The sequence below is a fragment of the Lynx rufus genome, unplaced genomic scaffold (assembly GCF_022079265.1).
Source record: "Lynx rufus isolate CCGP_SWC_20201006 ecotype Redwood Valley unplaced genomic scaffold, mLynRuf1.p SCAF_2, whole genome shotgun sequence".
In the NCBI taxonomy this organism is placed as follows: Eukaryota; Metazoa; Chordata; class Mammalia; order Carnivora; family Felidae; genus Lynx; species Lynx rufus.
Window position 1 is genome coordinate 221,790,191 of NW_025814834.1, and position 14,090 is coordinate 221,804,280.

The following is a 14,090-nucleotide window of genomic DNA, read 5'->3' on the forward strand; positions in this document are numbered from 1 at the left end:
CGGCCTGGCCTGGGGACCCGGGCTTCTCCCTTGGCAGCCAAGGGCAAGCAAGGCCCCCTGGGCTGGAGAACGGGTGCCCCCCGCCCTTCTGGGCCCTAGGCCACAGCCAGGCTCTGTCAGGCCCTGACTCTTTCCCTTGGCTCGCGGTCACTGGGTCACCTGCCCTCACCGGGGGCACCAGTCCTTACCAGGGTGTCACCTGCCCTCATCAGAGGTCACCTGCCCTAACCAGGGGGTCACCTGTCCTCACCGGGGGGCACCTGCCCTCACCGGGGGGGTCACCTACCTTCAGGCCAGGGCAGTAGTCTCCCTGCCAATGCCTTGCTCTGCCTTTCCCGGTCAGGAGCCCAGGCCGTGTGAGGTCTACAGAGGAAGGCACTGGAAGGGGCAGGAAGAGTTGGGACACTGAACCGCGGCGCTCAGCTCCCGGAGAGAAGTCAGCGCCTTCCTCTGCCTCAGGCGTGGCGCCGGCCCTCCCGCATGTCCCCGTGGCCCGGACCGCAGAAGTGCTGGTGTTTCCATCCAAGGCTTCGAGGCTGTGGAGGCTGAAGCCGGGCGCGTGGGAACCCCTGACATGAGCCGCTGGGCAGTCCCGGGGCTGCCGGGCTCCTGCGGCCTGCATGCCCGGGGTCCGTCTGGGCTTCCCTACCCTGGGAGCAGGCCCCGCGTAGGTCGCCTCCTCTAGGGACTCCCGGGACCCCCTGCTTGCAGCTCTGCGGGCTTATGCGCGTGGGGTCTGTTTTCCATCGGTGGGCAGGCTCTGGGGGTGAGGACCCTGCCTCGTTCCCCCGGGGGGCGTTAGTATCTACGACAGTCCCCGACACAGGTAGACATTCAGGGAGCATTGGCGAACAGGCCCGTCCCCCACCGGTGAAGGTCTGTCCTGGCATCTGGATGAAGGGTGACTTTGACCTCGGGATGGGGGGCCTTGGGACTGGAGTGTGCAGTGAGGGGGGGGTGCCCAAGACGTGGGCTTGGCGGAGAGCAGGACCGTGACGCGCAGAGGGGCCAGGGTGAGGAGGGTTGGAACTGGGCCGTGGGAGCCCTGAGGAAGGGGGTGCAAGAGCAGAGCCCCAAAGCCGCTGGGGTCCCAGCGCCTCAAGTGACATCCACGTGTCCACGGAGGGGAGCTTCCGGCCCCCCGGCTCCCTGTGCACTCCAGCCCCGTCTTGGGGCCCACGGGGCACAGGGCTCCGCAGGAGCAGCAGCAGCGGAGGGTGCCTGGACGTTTGCTGCCACCAAGTGGTGGGCTGGGGGCTCGCCGGCGAGAGCCCCCCCCCCCCCCCGCCCCCCGCGCGCGCGCGCCAGAGTCTCCGGGAGCCCCCACAGGCCCTCCCCTAGAGGCCCCCTCCCCGCCTTGGCTGGCCACCTGGACCTTGTTGCCTCACTTTTTCCCCCCCTTAATTAAAAAAAAAAAACAAAACCAGGTTCCTCCCTTTATTAGGAAAACTCGATGGTCCTGAGGAGGCTAGTCCCTTTCTCCGCCTGGACTGAGAGGGAAGCTGAGGGTCCCAGCCGACTCCTGCGGTGGGAGGTGGGAGAGCCAGGGCTGGCCCAGGCGATGGGGCAGGTGGGCTTTAACTGAGGGTGGCTGCCGGGGGCGGATGCGGAGGGCCCCCTGGCCCGACTTTATGTACAGTTTCTCCTCCCAAACCTCTGCAGACCCCAAACCTACCGGGGGGCGGCGCGAGATGGGTCCCCCCACGTCCCTCTGCAGCTGGAAATCAGTTCCCTCAGTCCCACCTCTGGTTAGGGGAGGGACCCCTGGCCTCAGCCTCCCCAAATGTTGAGGTCAGAACCCCTTCCTCCCTGACGGTGTCCCAAAGGCGAGGCCGCCTCGGGGCCGCGAGAGCAGGCTGTGGGGGGCGCTGGGGCGGGTGCAAAGCGCGGCTCCCAGCGCGCACAAGGGCGGGGCGGGGTCAGGTCGAGGAGGGGGCCCGGGTCCACGGCGCCCAGGCGGGAGATTGGCGCGCGGGACCGTTGGCCCGGGCCCTGTCCCCGCAGGGAGGGGGCGGGGAGCCGGCGGGGGAGCCCTGCGGGGGCCGGGGCCGGGGCGGGGCCTGTCTCGGGGGCGGGGTCCGCGGCGGGCCGCCCACTTCCGCCGGACGCGCGGCTCGAGACGAATGGAGGCGGCGCGGAGGCCGCGGTTGGGGCTGCGCCGCCGGAGGCCGTCCTCGGGGGGCGGGTGAGGCCGGGGGCCGCGGGACGGGGGAAGGGGGCGCGGGGCGCTGGGGGCAGGCCCGTGTGTGCTTCCCGGAACCCGGCTCGCTCCGCCCCCTCGGGGTTGTCACCCTCCCCCGCGCCCCCCCCAGCCCTCCCCGCCCACGCCAGCCCCCTCCCCCGCGGGACGCACGCTCACTAGGTCTCCCCGCTCCAGCCCCCACCCCCCGCCGAGGTCCTCCCGCTGCCACCCGCCCTCCCCGAGCCCCCTCCCCACGGGCCCCCTGCGGAGCGCCCCCCACTGAGGTCTCTCTGCTCGCTCAGTGGCCGCGCGGGGCCCCTCCCGGAGGACGGAGGCGAGTGCGCGCGGCCGTGGGCGGAGCTGCTGCGCGCTGCGAGAGCGGATCTGAACCCCGACGGAGAGCTGCCGCCGCTGCCCGCCTTCCCCGACCCGGTGCGTCGGGGGGACCCCCGGAGTGGCCGGGTGTGTGTGTGTCCCTGGCCCCGGAGGCGCCCAGGCACCAATGACGCGGCCCGTCGACCCCATTTGGCAGGAATCTGGACGCGGTCCCGAGCGTGCCGCGTCCCCCGAGGTGTTCACCGTGGGACCCCACACCTTTTCCTGGACGCCCTTTCCGCCGGCCCCGAGCGGAGGCGGGGGCTCAGGCCGTTGCTACAAGCTGCTCCTTGGGGCCGGGGGGCGCCCGGGGTCCCCCGCCCGGTCCCCGCAGCGATGTCTGGGGCCTGAGCCCCGCGGGACCCCCGGCGCCCGGGAGCGACGGTGGGAGGCGGCGCCGACCCTGCGGACCTGCCCCATGTGCCAGACCGACTTCGCCCCCGGGTGAGTGCGCCCCGCCCTCGGCCTCCCTCCGCCTCTGCGGACCCCAGCCCTGTTTGGAAACCACAGCGGGCTTTAGGGGGTTCAGGGTGCCCGAGCTCAGTTGTGGGCCCTTCAAACAGTAGTTCGTGCGGGCGGAGTGCGCGGCGCGCAGGGACTGCACGCCTCGGGAGACGGGTAGGTCTGGGGGTCCGCCGGCCCTCTCCTCCCTGGAGAGGATGCCACGGCCCGGGGGGGCACCGAACCTCTTCCCCCGCCTCTAAGCCGGTCCACCCTGACACAGGGTCCCTGTGGTGACTGTCAGACTGTGGGGTCACCAAGCAGTTTCCTGTGTACGTAGTTCACCGGTACCTTCCCAGTGGTAGGTTGGAGGTTGTAAAAATGACTTTTTGTGTGTAGAGGTGTTTTGTTCTTTAAAAACTCGATGTATATCTTTTATCTTTTTTTTTAAGTAAGGGGAGTGGCTCCAATTTTGTTAAGATATTAATCTCCAGACGCCCAGCTCGTGGGCCGTGTGTCACACAGCTCAGGACACAGACGTGGGGGTCACAGGGGTCAGGATTATCAAAAGGATCCCGGTCAAGTGAAGTGAATGGACAGCAGGTTCAGTAAGCGGACCAGCGCCGGACCTCGCGTGGCTGGGAGAACGGTGTCCTTAAGTCGCGGGTCACGTCCCTGGTCCCCGGAAGCAAAAACAGCCCAGGATGGTGAAGACAATGGAGCCGCTGACGACAGAGCAAACACCAGCAAACCTTGTCAGAATAGGCAGCGCGGAGCCCGCACGGGAAGGCCTTTAGACCCGACCTTCTAATCAGAGAGACGACGTCCCGTCTGTGCTCAGCTGTCTGGGCTTCTCCAGGCTGCGCTTTGTATCACAACAAGGCTTTGAGAGCCTGGTGTTGGGGGTGGGCCCGGCACCCCTGTGCTCATCGCCTCGCGGAGCCCACAGGTCGGGGCAGTGGGTGAGGCCCCGGCAGGGGAAGCCACCTGCCGGGCATGGAGAAGGGAGCCCGGTGGCCCACGGGAGGTTCCCTGGCTGTCGTGTGAGCGCCAGGTCTGCAAAGTGTCTGCAGACCCAGCCTTTCGCCGTCCTGCCTGCCTCTTGCCAGAACCGGTGTTTGGGGCTGGCTTGCCCGTTCTGACAAAGCAGTGAGCACCTTTAAACCGGGGGTGCTCCTGATTTCCTGACTCATCCCCATCCACAGAAACCCAGGGGCCGGAGGTACCATCGGGAGCCCCGGAGGGAAATGGTTTTCTGGAGAGCTGATGCGGTCGGGGTGCCCCAACTGTCCTCCCGTTCTAGGGGGTCCTTTTCGTCCTTGGCGTGCTGGCATTTCTGCACAGTCTAAAAAACAGACTTCCAGCGACGGAGACGTTACAGAAAAGTTCCAGTTTCGGGTTTTGTAAGCAGTCGAAGGAAGACTTGGGAGCGCGCCTCATTTTTCCCAAAGTAGGTGTCGGCGCGTTTGGGCTCACGTCTCCGCGCATCGGAAACGCTGTGGCACGTTCTTCCGCTTGACGAGGGAGAGGGTCCGTGGGCCAGGGCACACCCCTCAGGTTGTGGCTGTGACTGGGGACAACAGACATCCCGGGTCACTGGAAGCGAAGGCTCACGTCCTTTGTGGGATGTTCGGGGCAAGGAGACAGACTGGGCCTTGGGAGGGCCCAGGTTAGCAGGTGGACACGGTAATCGAACTGTCAAATTGTCTTCTGACGTTTCTAGAAAAGCGTGGGCTTTTAGTAATTCTTGGGAATTTTTTAAATGTTAATTTTTTAAAAGTAAACGCTACACCCAACGTGGGGCTCGAACTCATGATCCCCGACGCCAAGAGTCACACACTCTTTTGGCCCAACCAGCCAGGCGCCCCACTTGGGAACTTCTCTCCCGGAAACCAAAGTCACGCATTGCTCTCCGTGTTCGTCCCCCGGGGGGGGGGGGGGACAGACGCCCGTAGCGATTCTGGCGGAGTATGTGCCTCGGGGAGACGGCGCCTGAGGACAAACTCGCCGATCTTCTCAAAGCCTTAGCGTTTTCCAGGTCACTCGGGGCACTGCTTTATTCTTCAGTGTGACAGACGACCACGTACTGGGCTCGCCAGACCGGGTGTGAGCCCCGTGCCCTGAAGATGTGCCTGTTGGCACGCCCGGTGCCCCATGTACTTGCTGATGCCCGTGAGTCTCACACACACACACACACACACACACACACAACACGGTTGGGAAAACAGGCTCCCATGGGCCAGCTGACATGAAGACGTGGAAACCGGAAGCTGAGCGGTGTCCCCTGTGCTCCACGAGAGCCTGGCTTGTTGGCGTCTTGCGGCTCCGAGGCCCCTCGAGCTGCCAGACACAGAGCCCGCTCTGTTTGAGTCGGAAGCCGGCGGAGGATCTTGGGCTGAGTCTCCTCTCGTGTGGCCGGGCCAGCTGTCCACACACTGGGTTCCCGCGTGACAGCGAGGCAGGCCTGTCTTGGGACAAGCTGCTGCAGGGAGTCTGTAGAGCGGGTCTGGCCGAGACAAAGCTCTTTTACCGGGGGAGGTCCGAAGGGGCCCGAGGGTACCTCCCGGACACCCCAGACAAGGTGGCCTGGAGCAGACCTTAGAATATTCTGGCAGCCTCGGAGAGAGCCCGCAGGAGCCCCAGGGACTTCAGAGCACACCGAGCCGCCTACAGGGTCTGAGAGGGCGGCCGCCGGCCACCAGAACGGGCATGGGCTCCCCGAGCCACAGGGTGAGGGCGGTGCTGTGGCCCTCAGGGCCTCGCGGTGATGCCCCGGGGAAGGGCCTTTCCCCTCTGGCCGGTGAACTTGGCCAGCTGACCAGGATGGCCCTAGATGTGGGCAGGGGAAAGGTCCCATCTTGGGAGGTCTCAGAGTAGAGAAGCCATCTGGGCAAATCCCCTCGGAGGCCATGTCCCTCAGGCGTCTCCAGAGGTCCCGACGGGACTCAGGACGCATGAGGCGGCCGTTCTGTCAGCCACTGGTGGAGACCTGGGGAGCCCCGGTGGGGAGCGCTGTTGGGGCAAGACCCGTGTCTTCTACTCTGTAAGGTGCAGGTGGGGCCTCGGCCGCCGTGACACATGCCTGGGCTGGGGCAGAGGTTGTGGGTGACATCCGAGTCCCAACGTGAAAGGGGTCGTCATCCAGGCTGCCGAACCCAGGGAGACGGAGGAGGCTGGGCCCGTCCGGAGCATGAGCAGGGCTGGACGAGGGGGGCCTGGTCCGGGGGTGGCCGATAGCAGGGGGCCCAGGGGCTGCGGGCCGGCCAGCCACCGGGTAAGGTAGACCCCACGCTGCAGTGGACACGGGAGCTATGCTGCTTGCAGTCGGGGGGCTCAGCCCTCTGGGGGTGTGGGCACGAGGAAGGAAGACCTCACGTCCTCGTGCCCACAGGCTTCACGTCACGTGCCCGTGAGGCCTGACGGAGGAGCTGCTGACCCGTTCTTGCACCGCTGATGGTCTCTGCCGATCCCCTTTCCTGGGGACGGCCTTTTAGGCTCCAGCGCCAGCAGTTGGCTGGGAGCCGTGAGGTTCTCAAGCCGAGTCGGGGCCAGAATCCCCTGGGGAGTTCGTTCAGACACAGGGTGCCCCCGCCCCCCCAGCCTCAGAGGCAGGAGTCTGCGTGAGCCTCCAGAACGTGTCTGACGGACACGTGGCAGGTGCACTGAGCGCCTGGGCCCAGAGAAACCTCCCCAAGGGACAGGATTGGGGAAGGGCCTTTTCTGGTTGGTGCGCCCCTCCCCCCCCCGGACCTTCCCCTGGGTTCTGAGCAGCTGCGGAGACCGGGTTTCTCTCTGGCTGACCTTCGCTGTGCTTGTCAGCAGAGGGAAGGGCGGGAACGTGTGTGCCGGGCGCCCTTCCCTCTGTGTGAGTGACCATCTCCCTGTCGCAGGCTGGCCCAGCTGGACATCGACAACCACCTCGCTCAGTGCCTGGAGGAGAGTGCAGAGGACGTGGTGTGGTGACTGACCTGCGGGAGCCCCGTGGGCACGGAGGCCCTGACTCCACCTGCCAGAGCCGTTTTGGAAGCTGCCTGTTAAAAAACGTGTCCGTGTGGACTGCTGGCGTTGTAGGTAGTTCGTCTTGAGGCTGAAACACAGGATCCTTCCTGGCTTTCGGGAAGCGGGGTGCTTTCCTGTAGTCGGAAATGGGCAGAGCCCCTCGGCGGGCGGACCCAGGCCCGCGCGGATGAGCGGAGACTCTCGCGAGCAAACTAGGCATCTGTCCCAAAGTCGGCCGTGTCAACAGACAGGCGGATGGGCGGGGGGCAGTGCATTCTCCCACCTCCACGGACTCCGCTCGCACCGTGTTTTAATTCCCCGGATGAACTTGTTCCTTGCACGGCGCAGACTGCTACGGGGTGAAGAGAATCACCGTGAGGCACCCCGGACCTCGCCGACGGGCAGCGTCTCCTCCGGTGGGGAACTTCAGGGCAGGGAACGGGCCAGGCGCCACCGGCAGTGGGCAGGCCGGTCTGCCGGAACATTCTGCACCAGCCCCGTGTTCGGGCTTCCAGGGCAAGTGGAAAATGGGGCGCGAGACTGTATAGGTAGTTTCCCTCCCGGTGCTGGTGGCCCACGGGCTCCGGTGACCTCTTCGTCCCCACCACAACCACGTGGCTGTAGAGCGCCGGCAGCGGGAAGCGGGTCACACGAGCCGTGGAAAGACCACAGCGGGACCGGGTGACAGACGCCGCTCTGAAAAGACTACCTGGGACAGGACTCCAACTGGGGGAGCTTCTGGGAAAGGCAACACCACGGAGACGGGAAGAAGACCACTGGTGGCCAGAGGATGGGGGAGGGGCACGAATCGGGAGCCCGGGGGGCTCTCGGGGCCCGAAGCTACTTTGCATGAGCTGAAGTGGCAGATACGTGTCCTGAAACGTTCTGTGCAAACCCGCGTGCTGCCCAGCTCCGAGACGTACACGTGGCACCCTGGAGACGCTGCCGCGTCCCTGCAGCCTCTCGGAGGGGGAGGGGGACCACGAGGGTGGGGGGTGCGCGGGGGGCTCTGCAGCTGCCCCGCCATTTTCACGTGAACCTGAAACTGCTCTAAATAAAGCCTGTTTTTTAAAAAACTGCTTCCTAGAAACATCCACCGTTGACGAAAATAAGTGCAAGTGTGTTCACTACAGCCTGTGCTAGAGGGGCAGAGTCCGGACGGCCTGGGCCCGAGGGCGGCAGCATCGTCTGCAGGAGGCAGGCGGCCAGCCGCACGGCTCGTAACCGCACAGACCACACGGGACAGCGCGGCGGCTCCGGTTTCCTCGGGCCAGCAGAAGGACGCGCGCCGTACGGGGCCCAGAGCCGTTGGCAAATGTCGGGATGGCCGTCTCCGACCCCTCCTTCAATCTGTCCTGCACCTTAATCTACACTTTGGCCACAAGCGGCACGCTGCACACGTTCGCACGTGAGCGGCCACGCTGGTAACTGGGAAGCTCGTGGCACCGCGGCAGGGAAATACGTGCTGCAAATGGGGACAAATCCGGGGCCCCTGCAGACGTTGTCCTTGTACCCGCTGTGGCAAATGGCCCCCATCAGGACGGAGGGGGCTCTCAGGGGACGTTATCCCTTTCCTGGGCACGCTGGGGGTCTCACCCTCCCCAGGTGACATCCGCTCGTCCCCGGGCGCTGCTCACCAGTCACGAGTGACCGCGTGGCCCTCCGACAGGAGCCGTGCTACTGGGCATCACCAGCGGCTGTGACACTGAGACCCCGAAGTTGGCTCCCGCATCTGCTCTGCGGTCCTGAATTTCGGTCTTCGGAGGCAACACTTCCGGGTTGCGGTTGAGATGCTGGTTGGGGCAAGTGTCCGTGTTGTGTAAAGGCTGCTCTGCAACCGGGGTGGGAGGGTCCAGAGGCCACGGGCGGCCGGGGGCTGTGGGTCGGTGGTGCCTCGCCCTGAGCACGCGAGTCGGCTCATCTGCCGGAGTCAGGGCAGGACGGGGGCACTGCCACGCAGGCGCCCCCTCGTTTCCACTTTTCCTACCACCATCTCCCGCCCCAAACCCCCAGCCGCGGGGTGCAGAGGCGAGCCCTGGTGCGCGGGGGATGCGGTGCGTGTGGTGACGGAGCACAAGTGGGCAGAGGGACACTTGGTGTGTCCGGCGGGTGGAAGAGGAGCCCTCCCACGCCCTGCCCGGGGCTCGAGCCACAAGGAGCGTGTTAGAGGCGGCTCACCCCCTTTTAGAAAACCTTCAGTTTGGCATTCATCCGAGGAGGAGGGTGATGGGCACATGCCACCTGGGCAGGTTATGGGGGCAGGAGGTGGGCTGTGTCAGGAGCGTGCGTGTGGGTGTTCCAGACTTACTCCGTAAGCGGACGGCCACCCACACAGATCTGTTCAAACTTCCCAATTCTGAGCATCATTATTACTGATACAAATAGTTTTAAAAAATTTAACACGTAAGACATCACGTAGGCGCTGCTTAGTGTTTTCAGAAGTATTTTGTGCGAGTTTAGTTCGATTTTCTCCCTTTTCTGTGGTCTTCGGGAGCTTCGGGGAGCAGCGTTAGAATCTAGGATCCCGGCCCCTTGCCATCCAATGCCCCCTCTGGGTGAGGCGTGCCCTCTGCATCAGCCTGCACCGCTGTTCAAGCACCTACGTGTTAAGGGGCACATGGGGGGCTCAGCCGGTGAAGGGTCCGACTTCGGCTCAGGTCACGATCTAGCTGTTCCTGAGTTCAAGCCCCGTGTCGGGCTCTGTGCTGCCAGCATGGAACCCGCTTCGGATTCTGTGTCCCCCTCTCTCTGCCCCTCCCCCACTCGCTGTCTCTCAAAAACAAACATTAAAAACAAAAGTCAAACAAAATATGTGTTAAATCTCAGCGACAGGAACTTACCGAATCTAGCCTCCTGCAGGTGCACGGCCCCGCCCGCTGCCGCCCGCCCGTGCGATGTCACCTGCCAGGCCGGGCAGGCGCCCCTGGCAGGAAAAAAGGCACCGAAGGCAGGCTTCGACATCATGGGCACATTTTATTCCTCAGGACGTTACAGGCTAACTCTCCTGGCGGAGCAGGTCAGTTCTGTTTCTGTGGAAAGTGTGCACCTTCGAAATCGTGGGGCAGTTTGTCCCTCGGACACGGTCACCGCGGCTCCTCCGCGGCGCAGGCACAAGAAGCAGGTTCCTCCAGCACGAAGCCGGCCGCGCGGGCCCAGACGCGAGACCGGTCCGCCCCGAGAAGCGCCGGCGGGACGCCCCCGTCCGCGGTCTCAGCGGCAAGCGTCCCTCCCTGGCCGCGCCCGGAGCCCCGCGCCCAGCCTGGCATGCATGCGCTGTGGTTAAGGATAGAGTGAAGGGGTCATTCACAGACGTGTCCATGACACAGAAGACGGCCTCACACGGACTCCTCGGTGGACAGCAGTAACGGGTTGATGTACTCAAAACCTTCAAACTCCGACTGGTCGATCCTCTTTATGACGTCCCTGGGTGCACAGAACAGCGCGGGCTTGGGTCAGCCCCGCCCCCGCGGCAGGCCCCGCCCCCGGCCGACGGCAAGACACCCCAGCAGCCTCCGCCCCGACCCCAATGAGGCCCCTACGGCCCCGCCCCCAGCAAGCCCCGCCCCTGCCCGTAGCCTCCTAGCCCCTCGCAGCCCCGCCCACAGCCTGCGGCACCCCGCCCCCAGAAGGCCCCGCCCCGCCGCGGCCTCACCTCCTCAGGCCCCGCCCCCAGCGGAGAGCCTCCTAGCGCCCAACAGGCCCCGCCCTAGCCTTCCCCCTGCCTCGCCACGCCACCCTCCCGAGGCCTTACTCGTCGTCAGGGGTCAGTTGCACGGGCTCGCTGGTGAACTGGGTGTCAAAGTTGTCCAGACCGTACTCGTCGGTTATCTGGGGCTGGAACGGCGGGAGGGCCTGCTTCTTCTCCAACTGGGAAGGACAACGCGAGAGGTCAGAGCCGTGTACTGTGCGTCGTCTCCACCGGATTTGGGTTTTGGAAGGGACTTAAGTCACAGAATGGAATAGGAAGACGGGGTTTAAACACGTCCTGTATCTGAATGCCAGTTTTCCACTCCCTTAAACACAAGATCTGGGAAAACGTATCTGAAGCCAGAAACGTCCTGACCCGAGTTAAAAAAATGCTGGCGGTACCTGGGACAGAGCCACGCTGGGCCCAGTGGTCCTGCCACTGAACCCGAAGGAGGCTGCTCCGGGGAGTTTTTTTGTTTCTTACATCTTGGAATCCTGGTCATAAAGGAGCGGGGACTTGGCAGGGACACCACTGCCCACGCCGGTGCCCGGTGAGTGCCCATCCCGCCAGGCCCTTCCTCGCCATAAAGCCACCGTTGACCTTCTGACTTTCTAACCGCAATGCTCACCAGGTAGGAAACGGGACTCCTCAGGATCCCAGACTCTGACTTCCAACTCACCATTTATGGGGCTGGACACACTTGTGCCACAGGGCAGAGACGAGTGTTCAGGACAGGTGCCATTCAGCAGCATGTCACATGGGCGAGGGTGGGGAGGGCCTGCCGGCTCGGTCCCTCAGTTGCACGCCCAGTTCCCTCCCCCCTCACCAGGTGTGTGCTGTGCACCTACCAGTGCTGGGCCAGGCACGTTCCCCAGAACACTGAGCTATGCATAAGTGAGGGACGAGGGTCCCCGCTCCACGGATCTATCGCGTTGGGTCTCCTCCCTCCCATGTAGCCACACGTGGAGCCAGCCCCGTGCAGCCCCCACCCCTCAGCTCCCGGGGCCTGGAGGGCCCTTGGAAGGGCTGAGCCCGGGTCCTCCTGCGGGGGCCGCCACATGTCCCCGAGCAAGCCGTGGGACTGTCCAAGACCAACGTGACCACGGGGAGTTGTTCCGGGCACGGAATGTGACAAGCATGGGCCCCGCTTCAGCCAGTGAAGGACATGAGGGTGTCTCAGACGTGAGTGAGTCGTTTCCGGCGGCTGACCAACACGCACAGGGACGTGGCCAGCACGGCAGCCAGTCACAGGGCAGAGACATGCGTCTTCTGTCACCCAGAGGATGCCAGGAGGGGTGCGTGGCAGAGAGAACGGCTGTCCCTGCAGCCAGAGCGGGTCAGCCGTGTCCAAACGCACGGGCTGCCATGGGGCTGTGCCTGGGGGGATTTTGCAGTTTCTCACCTTTGTGCAGTTACCCAAATTCTTTGGTCAGGACGAAGTCTTTTCCCACAAAAAGTGGGAAGGGGGGCGTTTCTTAAACTAGCTCCCTACCTTAGGTCTTGGCTGCTATAAGATTTAAACAGCAAGTCACGACAGATCAAGAAGCGAGCGCACCTGGGTGCTCACCTGGGATCCTCTCTGTGCCCCCCCCCCCAGCCTCCCTCGGACCCCCTTTCCTCAGTCAAAAGCAGGAGCAAGAACGGTGCACCTGGAGTGCCTCCCGGGGCGGCTGCTGATTGGCCGCACCGGGTGAGAGCAGAAGGAAGGTGCTGGAAGGGGCTCGCCATGGCGGCCGGGTGGGTCTGTTCCGATGGGCCGAAGGAGGTGGACGGCCCTGCAGAGTGTGCCAGGGGCATCGAGGGGCTCAGTGCCGCCTGAGAGGAGGCTGCCTCTGGCGAGGCCGGGCAGGGGACCGCTGGGAGGGCAGCAGTGGGGGCGGGGAGAGGCACAGGCCCCGGAGGCCGAGTCCCCGAGGACTGGGCAGAAAGGAGGGGCAGGGCAGGGTCCAGCTGACCGCAGGGCTCCAGCCCCAGCCCGGCGGGAGGCTGATGCTGCACGCCGTGGCGAGACGGGGCTCCGGCATCTCTGAGCGGGGCTTCTCTGGTCTCCACTGCTCCCTGTTTCCCCAGCTCTGGGCTGTGACCCCCCAACAGCACGTGTGTGGAGCAGGGACTGGCCTGGGGGCCATGAGGCAGAGGGACCCTAGCACCCACTGCCTCGAAATGCTCCTTCCCTCCACTATCTCATAGTCCTCTCGGCGAAAACGGCACCCCCTCAAGCCCTGCGGGGGCTCCGGGCCCTGGACCCCGTGTCCCTCTTCATGCAAAGCACGTGCTTCTGCTCAGGCAGATGTGCACCTGTAGCAACGGCGGCTGCCAGCCAGGCTGTCCCTCACTCGGTAGAGCCAAGGGCGGGCCCGCAAGCACCTGCCTCGGCCCACTGGGGTCTGAATGTGGCTTATAAACATGGACTCTGATCATAAAAGACTAACCTCCTCACTTCATGTCCACGCCCCCGACCCTTTCCCTTCTGATCTTGGGAAAACCGTTAAGGTCTAGAGATGAGACCCAGGCCAACTGAGATAGGAAGGGGGCTTTTGGCAAGGACGCACTGGTCAGAATGAGCAGATGCCACCTTCAGGGGATGCGGCAGCAAAGGGCTCTCGCCGAGGCCGGACATCTGGCCGGAGCCCCAGGGCAGTGGGCGAGGTTTCCACAGAGGCCTTTCCTGTTTCTGGGGCTGCACGTCGTGGAACCTCAGTCTGCAGGGCGCGAGGGCACTGGGCACTGCCATAGCTTAGCCAGTTGGCACGTGGGCCATGGGCGGTCCCTCCAGGGGTTCTGTGGGTGCCTGGGTGGGGGGACAGGCCTGAAAGCAGAAAGGGGCCATCACTAACCCTAGCCTGGGGGCAGTTCGTTCCTCCAGCGTGTCCCGAGCTGTATGGATAATAGAGACCAGCCAAAATCTAGATCTCCTCCCCACTGCTGCTGGAGTCATCAGAAGCAGTTCCTTTTTTCCTTCTTCAGCTTTCCTTTTTTTAAGTAGGCTCTATGCCCAACGTGGGGCTTGAACTCACAACCCTGAGATCAAGAGTCGCATGCTCCACTGACTGAGCTGGCCAGGCGCCCCTCAAAGTCAGCTTCTTAGTTAAAAAGTGCATGTGCTCTGAATATTGTTCCAAGTATTTGTCTAATAACCCCAAGGAAGAGGAGGCTGGATTCTGTCTTGAAAACAGCTCAGCCGGGGCCTGGACAGGGCAGCGTGTGGCAGGGCGGGCGACCAGGGTCTTGAGAATGGGGTTGGCCCTTCTCCCGACAAAGGCACAGATGGCTGTCCTCTGGAAAGTGACAGTGACAGTGACCAGGTGGAGCAGACAAGAGCTTCTCCGTCCACAGGGCTGGGGGTCGTCCTCGGCGCTGGCCGTGGGGCCAGTACAGCAGCCAGGAGGGGGGCACGACACTGCC

At 64.3% G+C, this 14,090-nt stretch overlaps 2 protein-coding genes across 4 annotated transcripts in view; one reads left to right on the forward strand and one right to left on the reverse strand.

Moving 5' to 3' along the window:
* The first annotated feature begins 2,107 nt into the window (after positions 1-2,107).
* FAAP20 (FA core complex associated protein 20) lies at positions 2,108-8,616 on the forward strand. Of its 3 annotated transcripts, none has more exons than XR_006962913.1 (5): positions 2,108-2,185; positions 2,485-2,614; positions 2,715-3,001; positions 3,451-6,655; positions 6,889-6,974. XR_006962913.1 is itself a non-coding variant. In XM_047084924.1 (4 exons), exons 1-4 carry the CDS (start codon positions 2,124-2,126, stop codon positions 6,959-6,961), a joined length of 552 nt encoding a protein of 183 aa, XP_046940880.1. In that variant the 5' UTR covers positions 2,108-2,123; the 3' UTR covers positions 6,962-8,616. The 3 variants fall into 3 exon arrangements, 1 of the variants encoding a protein (XP_046940880.1); XR_006962914.1 differs by having other exon boundaries at positions 3,451-5,170; positions 6,889-6,971; XM_047084924.1 differs by lacking the exon at positions 3,451-6,655 and having other exon boundaries at positions 6,889-8,616.
* A 1,334-nt stretch (positions 8,617-9,950) lies between these two features.
* PRKCZ (protein kinase C zeta) overlaps positions 9,951-14,090 on the reverse strand; it is a 99,171-nt gene continuing 95,031 nt past the window's right edge. Inside the window, exons 17-18 of the mRNA XM_047085498.1 lie at positions 10,749-10,864; positions 9,951-10,420 (exon numbers count right to left, since the gene is read on the reverse strand). Of these exons, the coding sequence (XP_046941454.1) occupies positions 10,333-10,420; positions 10,749-10,864 (204 nt within the window). The 3' untranslated portion in view covers positions 9,951-10,332. The remainder of the gene's footprint in view (positions 10,421-10,748; positions 10,865-14,090) is intronic.